At 41.5% G+C, this 8,148-nt stretch overlaps 1 protein-coding gene across 1 annotated transcript in view; it reads left to right on the top strand.

The window, feature by feature from the left end:
* Positions 1-933: 933 nt before the first annotated feature.
* LOC109934230 (fibulin-7-like) overlaps positions 934-8,148 on the top strand; it is a 46,861-nt gene continuing 39,646 nt past the window's right edge. The window contains exon 1 of the mRNA XM_048600263.1: positions 934-1,153. Within this exon, the coding sequence (XP_048456220.1) occupies positions 1,088-1,153 (66 nt within the window). The 5' untranslated portion in view covers positions 934-1,087. The remainder of the gene's footprint in view (positions 1,154-8,148) is intronic.

The following is an 8,148-nucleotide window of genomic DNA, read 5'->3' as shown; positions in this document are numbered from 1 at the left end:
GTGACCCTCCCACCCAGCTCTTATTTTGTTAACACCTCCAGTAGAGAGACCAGACCTCCGATAGTCCCCCAACATTGCACTGGCAATGGCAGTTGTCTTTTGTTCTCAAGCCTCTACAGTGTGGCTTCAAACCCAAATTTAAAACCTTTATGATTAGGAGGTGCTATTTGAAACAAAAAATGCTGGAAATCACAGCAGGTCAGGCAGCATCTGAGAGACTGCAAGCTAACGTTTGGAGTCTAGATGACTCTTCATCAGAGCTGAGCTGAGTTCGGATGAAGAGCCATCTAGACTCCAAACGTTAACTTGCCTCTCTCTCCATGGATGCTGCCTAACCCTCTGTGATTTCCAGCATTTTTTGTTTTCAGTGCAGATTCCAGTATCTGCAGCAATTTTGCTCCAACCAGGAGCGGCTACTTAACTGATTATTGGATGGTGCTTCTAGTCAAAGGAGAGAGATTCCTATTCCCTGAATGTGGGTTCAGATCCACTATACAGGATTGCTACAATTTTTTGTGAACTTGTAAAGTTTCATTTTTCAGAAAAAAAGAATCTTTATGTATTTTCTTTGAAGATTTATCCTCTCAGGGAATGGCGTATAATAAAAACATTTAAATATTGAAAGGTGAAGAGTGTTAGATGTTTGAGAGAAGGGATGGTGGTACTCTTGCGGTTAAAAAAAAGCGTGAGTCTAAATAATTGAAAAGTCATAACTTCGAGCTGGAATTCCTATAGCGATTTGGCACCATTCCCATAATCATAGCGTAGATTCCCTATTTAAAACGACAGCCAAAAGGCATATCCCGACCTAACTCCTCTTCCTATGACACTCCACCTACTCCACACCCACACAAACAAAAAAAACTTACAAATGTCAATCAAGCTCACAGCATCTAATCCTTGGGATTTCCAAAAACACACACACACAATAAATATCTCGCACCAAATTCAACTCCAAAACGTCGACCCCGAGTTTGGAAGAATTATTTTTTGCTGAAACAGAAGTACGATTTTATTGGGAACATCCTACATAAGTGTTGGAACCGGCTGGAATCGAGACTGGGTCACATTTCTTGTCAGTTTCAGGATGATTCTTGGAGTTTCAGGTTGGATGATGCTGTGCATTTTGGAACTGGCTTCGAGTGCAGACCAGGTAAGGGGGTGGGTGAGGGCGAGTTGGTGTATCCGGAGACAGGCTAAAGTTATTCTCACTTTTACAAACGTATTGGTCCCTTTATGCAGGAGAAATGTGATTTTATTAATACTTCAAGACTGTGCAACAAAATATAAGGGTCCTGCTGCTAATTTTGTATTCCGGAATTTGAAGCATAGTCGACAGTGTCGCAGGAGGTGGACTCGGCTGATAAGTAAGGAGAGGGGAGAATATTGAGCCCCGAATGAATTACGATTTAATGTAATGTAATCGACCCTTAGCGGTGGTTTGTATTAATTGTTAATATAAGCAAAGTAGCAATCCCTTCTCGACATCCAGACTAGAGGAGATGTCCCCGGTGAATGAGTTGAAACTGGCAGATAGCCATGCGTCTGATAAACGTGGTTATCCTTAAGCGCGTTATTTATTTATTTGTTACATGGATGGAATGTGATTTTCGACTTTCCATCACCGCCTCAAATGGCCACAGCGACCCGAATCAAGTTTAAAGCCAACCGTTAAACCGAGAACATCCTCACTCCAAACTGGGGTCGGTCTGCAGGTTTTGTGACATGTTCCCAGCTCTTCACCTGGCTTCCTGGATCTTCTGGACAGTTTTTCAATTAAACCTCTGGTTTTACTCTATGTTTTGCCCTTTTCCCCGTTGTGGCTATTTGGGAATACAGGTCCATTCTGTCTTTACTTAAAAAGGCTTCATTTGGGGCGTACGGTGTTAACATCGAATTCCCAACTGTGACCTTTAACCTTTTGCTGGCCAGCTGTACACGTGTTTTGAAAATTCAGCCTGCTTTACGCCTGTTCACTGTAGGATGGTAACTGACCTTGTAATAAACACATGTCAAGTACATTTTATTTATATTGTGAGATTTCCACTGAAGCAGGTGCACGTGGCTAAAATAATGTCATTACCAGCGATGCTTTTGACAGCTCAGAATATTCTAAAGCAGTTCCAAAGAGTTCATTGCAATTTTTGACTGTCTCTTGGTAAATGGGACTGTGCATAGGCAGAGCATTGCATACTTAGCCACTGGCCCTAACTCATTTACAGCAGGTATGAGACTCGGGAGCCAGCACCTGTAATACAACTGTGCCCTGTGTCCTTGGTTCAGTGGAGACACACAAGCCTATACACTACATGGGTTTGTCTCAAAATCTGTGGTGCTGCATTCCAAAGCATGCAAATGTAAGAATGAGGGCACTGTACCACAACGGAGTAATTAAAGAGTGTGTGTTTATGTGGAATTTCAGGCATCGTTTATTTTGGCACGAGGAGAAGGCTGGAGATAAAGGACAGTGAGAAGCTGTGATAAACTCGGGCAATTCAGGCTGCTTGTAGTCAGCTGCGGAGGCAAAGGAACAACTTACATTTATGCTGTGTCTCTCAGCGCCTCAGGGCGTTCTGAAGTGCTTCACAGCCAATGAGACACTTTGCAAGTGGAGTCACTGTTTTATTGTAGGAACCAATGTAATGGCCAATGTGCACATAGCAAAGTCTCACAAACAGCAAAGAGACATATCCCAGGTCACGTGTTTTGTTGAGGGATTAACCATGGAATCAGGGAGAAGTCCATGTCTTCAACGAGGTTTGGTAGGTCCTTTAAATCCACCTGAAGGGGCCATGTTCAATATTTCATCCAAAGTGGAACACCTCCAGAACAGAGCAGGTCTTCCTCGGTACACTCCTGAGAGTCAGCCTGAATTGTGCATTTAAGTCTTGGGATTGGAACAGGGTGGGGAGTGGGGGTGTGGGGAAGGAGTGAGATGAGGGTCACCTTCTGTGGTGCTTTTGGTGGGAAATAGAGACTTCATATTGCATCAATATTGTTTAATCTATAACCTTCCAAAGTAATTTGCTGAATGTTAAAGTGCCTTGTTGTGAATCGCATTACATTTCGGGGTTATGCTGAGAAGTTTGCAAAATGATCTAGTGCGTATTTGGGAGGGACGGGTGACTGGGAACCTCTGGTTGTCCACCACTCGGAATTCCTTCATTTCCTCCCCCTGTGGGAATTTGATGGCAGGGCACATTTCATCGTTGGGATCCCATCACCCAAACTCTGCTCTGATTAAGCCTGGGCAGAAAAACTCATGGATGGCCTTCCCACCCAGAAGCTAACTGAGGTGCATCTCTGAAAGATTCATCCATTCCGTACTTTCATCTGCTCACTCTACCCTCTTCCTCCAGCCAGTGAAGCCCACAATACCTGCTTGTCTGTATTTACCTTTCACCTGGCAATCCTACGACCCATGGCAGTCTTCGGTTTCTGTGGATGCAATACCAGCAGCTTCTTGACCCACGGCTGAGCACTTAACATAACATAAGAACATAAGAACATAAGAACTAGGAGCAGGAGTAGGCCATCTGGCTCCTCAAGCCTGCCCCATCATTTAATAAGATCATGGCTGATCTTTTTGAGACTCAGCTCCACTTACCCACCCGCTCACCATAACCCTTAATTCCTTTACTGTTCAAAAATTTATCTAGCCTTGCCTTAAACAAATTTAGCGAGGTATCTTCAACAGCTTCACTGGGCAGGGAATTCCACAGATAAGGGGATGGGTGAGGGTGAGTTGGTGTATCCGGAGACAGGCTAAAGTTATTCTCACTTTTACAAATGTGTTGGTCCCTTTAACTATGCAGGAGAAATGTGGCTGGTTGGCACTTAAATATGACGAGTCTTTCCCAATGGAGGCAAATGCCAGGCCTGCAGCTGGAAAATAAGATCACTGTCATTGGATTAGATCTGCCCCTCATCTCCTAATCTGTTATAGACAGAAAGAGGTTATGTATTATGATTATTTCACCTCTCCATTATTATATTGTGCAATTAACAGGATGATAGTAGTCAAACTAGATGGACCATAGTCTCTTTTTTTATTTTTGACTATTATTTCCTATGTTAAAGGGCATCCCAAATTAAAGTCCAAAGAATCAAAAACAAAAGTTGCTGGAACTTCTGTCTTTATTACTGCCCAATGGTACATTCTGTAAACTGGCATGGAGATTGGAAAGAGGCAGTATGCAGTCATTGACGAACGCGTTCGGTACTGTTCGCAACTTTGCATGTATTGAAGCAGTCAGGTACAATATCCAGCAAGACCTGGGCAACATTCAGATTTATGTTGACAAACGGTATGTAGTATTCATGCCACAGTGCCAGGCAATGGCTATCTCCAACAAGAGAAAATCTAACCATCTCACCCTGACTTTCAATTAATTATGTTACCATTGCTGAATCCCTCGCTATCCACATCCTGGGATTACCGTTGACAATAGCTGAATTAGAATAGCCATAAAAATACAATGGCCACAAGGAAAGGTGAGAGATTGGGAATTCTGTGACAAGCGACTCACCTCCAGACTCCCTCAAGCCTTTCCACCATCTTCAAGTCACAACTCAGGAGTGTGATGGAATTTTTTTTCCACTTTTCTGGATGAGCGCAGCTCCAACAGCACTCAAGAAGCTCAACACCATCCAGGACGAAGCAGCCCATTTGACTGGCACCACATGAAACATTAATTTCATCTACTGTGTTAACAGTATCTTATTATATTCAGGATTTTTGGCAACAGCTCACCAACACTCCTTCATCAGCATTTTCAGACTCCAAATCTTTTCCACCTGGAAGGATAAGGGCAGCAGATGTGAAGACCACCAACTGCAAGCACATAGCATTCTGACTTGGCACTATATTGCTCGTCCTTCACTGTTGCTGGGTCAAAATCTTATAACTCTCTTCCTGACAACACTCTGGGTGTCCCTAGAGGCTGAGGACAGTGGTTCATAAATCACCTTCTGAAAGACAATTGGGAATGGACAAGAAATACAGCCAGAGATGTCTACTTCCTTGAAATTTTTTTAAAAAAATTGCTGCCAGGCTATGCTTCAGGATGTGAATGCCTCAGAAATACGATCTTTGGGACAAAAAAAGATACTACAAGGGCCTTCAGCTACACATTATAATGTCTAAACCAAATGGTGGGGAATAAAATGTTATTGGCTATTATACCATGAAGGGTACAGAGGAGTGAGAATTGAATTTCTTAAAACAATGGCACATTCAATTGAGCAATGAAAAGTAGAGGTGAAGATGGAAAAGCACAAAGTCATGCCAAAAACAGAAAGATTTGGGGAAACTCAGCTGGTCTGGCAGCATCTGTAGAGAGAGAAAGCAGAGTTAACGTTTTGAGTCTAGGATCCTTTTTCAGACACCTTCTTCGCCATAAGTTATGCCATTTTGCAGAACTCTTGTGCCACCAGAAGAAATCTGCCACTAACTGATTGTCTCCTGTTCCCAGAAGCAATCATTCTGGTGACATCAGATCTGATAAGTTTTCTTCCAAATCATGTGTGGTGCTAATCAGTTACTGTAGCTTCATCCTAATCATGTTCAATTTGGCAATTTATTCTGCAGCATTTACATTTACATCAGAATTTGCATAATGTCATACCTTTAGAACTCCAGAACATCCCAACACACTGTCCACACTTATGTGTTTTGCAATGTGACCTAGAGCTGATGTAAACATAATAGTCACACAAATTTATATTAAAAACTAGCTGTAAGCCTTGGAAGCAATTAGTTTGAACTCAAAGTTCCCACTCATTAAAACCTGAGTGCAAAATCTAGCATAGTAGTTCAGTTTGGGACTGAAGGTGTGCTGCAATGTAATTGTTACATCTTGAAAATGAGGCTGTCTGCCCTCTTGGATGGACGTACAAGGTTTCATGGTGCTATTCGAAGAATGACTGAGTGAAAACAACATTATTAAAATATATGATATGGGCATTAACATATTGCAGTTTATGGAAGCTTGCTGTGTGAAAGTAGAACGTCTTCCTTAATTTACCACAATGGCTGGCCTTCACCAAATCTTTTAGGGCATCCTGAGTCTTTTAAAGCTGCTATATAAATGCACATTCTTTCTTTTATTATACTAATAGTAAAAATGGTAAATTAATTATTAAATTAATAAATAAATTAACATTGGTGAGGTCTCTTCTGGAGAAATGTGTCCAGTTCTGGTCGCCCAGTTGTACAAGGATATTAATAAGCTGGAGAGGGTTCAGAAGAGATTTACCGGGATGTTGCTGGGAATGGAGGGTTTGAGCTATAATGAGAAGATGGATGGCTGAGGGACTTCTTTCACTGCAGCATAGGAGGTTGAGAGGTGACCTTATAAAGTTTTAAAAATAATGAGGGGTATAGAAATGATGAATGACAGGTGGCTTTTCCCGAGGGTAGGGGATTTCAAGACATGGGCGCCAATTTTTTTTTTAAAAGAGAGTGGTTCATGTGTAGAATGATATCCTAGAGGAAGGGGCAGATGGGGGTACAGTTACAACATTTAAAAGACATTTAGATAAGTACATGAATAAGAACTGTTTGGAGGGATATGGGCAAGAAGCAGGCAAGTAGGGCTAGTTTAGTTTGGGATTATAGTCGGCATGGACTGGTTGGACCAAAGGGTCTGTTTCTGTGCTGTATGACTCAATGACTCTATAATGTTAAGTGAAAGCACTGATATCCCAGATTTAATGCTGTGAGTGAAAGAGTCTTATTAAAATAGTAACAGAGGTCCTATGGTTTTATTTATGTCTGTCCTTTCATTGCAGAGGAGTATTTAATTTACGCTTTCCAAATAGAACATTCTGCACTACCTAATAGACTTAAAATCTTGAACTTATTGATTATTATAAAAATAACTCACTCATTTTCTTCTGAAGAAAGCTTCCATAGCAGCTGGCTGGCACAGGGCAAGCCAATACTGTCTGAGAAAACGTGTTTCCAGCATCAGTCCTGAACATGAGACCTTTCACAGCCTGATGAAAATGTGCTGACCAATCCTTGAAGCAACTGTCTGAGTAGAAGTTTAGCTCCTCAGCCATTTGAAGAGCAATTAAATATGATGTATATGCTAAGTAGTCTTAAAAATAACTCATCACATATGAGAATATTTCCAGTCCCCCAAGGAGGAACCTAGGGCAGGCTCTGATCTCTGAAGTGGGTGCTGAAACTATCCTCAATGGTTTACTGGTGTAGGCAAAGTGAATCCCTTTCAAAAGAACTCAGACTCATCCAAAGTGAATCTCCACTCAAGAACTTGTTTTTCCTCAATCTTTTTGAGTAACTGAGACTGCTAGACTGAAATCATATAGTTCAAAACAATGGTTTATATGTGGTTTAATGGAAATATTTGAGTTCAGAAGGGTCACTGGACTCAAAGCGTTAACTCTGTTTCTCTCTCTCTACAGATGCTGCTGGAACCTACTGAGTTTCTCCAGCATTTTCCATTTGTAGCTCAGATCTCCAGCACCTGGAGTGTTTTGCTTCGGTTTTGGTTTTACCAGATTCTACAGTAGGAGCTAACAGTCGAGGGAGTTCAAAACCCACTGCGGCAGTTTGTGGTTTTGAATTCTGTCTTAAAATGAGAAGCCAGTATCAGAAGTTGTTAAATGTCATTCTAAAAAAAAATCTAATGACTGCGTTTTGCTTCCTGTATCCGTTTTGTGGTGGTGCTAAGTACAGAGAGAGGTATGAAAGACAACTCTGTAAACCACCATCCCAGACCCTGTCATTTACTTTCCTTTGAATTTAAATATCTTTTTAATAAAATTATACCTGAGGTATAGATCTTCCTGTCAAGATGCCATTTATTTCTTGCATGTTGTGTGCAATTGATTACCCTATTTCCTACAGTACTTCTAAAGTGCATCCTTGCCAGTAGGGACGGAGTGAAGTGAAATGTGTTTTATAAATACAAGGTCTGTCTTTTCAGAATTTTACACTTGTTTATAAGAGACTTATCAATATGGAGTCAATGCTTGCATAGCATTGGTGGCATCATGCAGTAATGCAGCAGTGTTTAATTACAGACAACAAGGTGCAGGGCTGGATGAACACAGCAGGCCAAGCAGCATCATAGGAGCAGAGAGGCTGACGTTTCGGGCCTAGACCCTTCATCAGAAAAG

The sequence above is a fragment of the Rhincodon typus genome, chromosome 8 (genome assembly GCF_021869965.1).
Source record: "Rhincodon typus isolate 14 chromosome 8, sRhiTyp1.1, whole genome shotgun sequence".
Taxonomy (NCBI): Eukaryota; Metazoa; Chordata; class Chondrichthyes; order Orectolobiformes; family Rhincodontidae; genus Rhincodon; species Rhincodon typus.
This window is presented reverse-complemented; position numbering and strand designations above follow the sequence as displayed.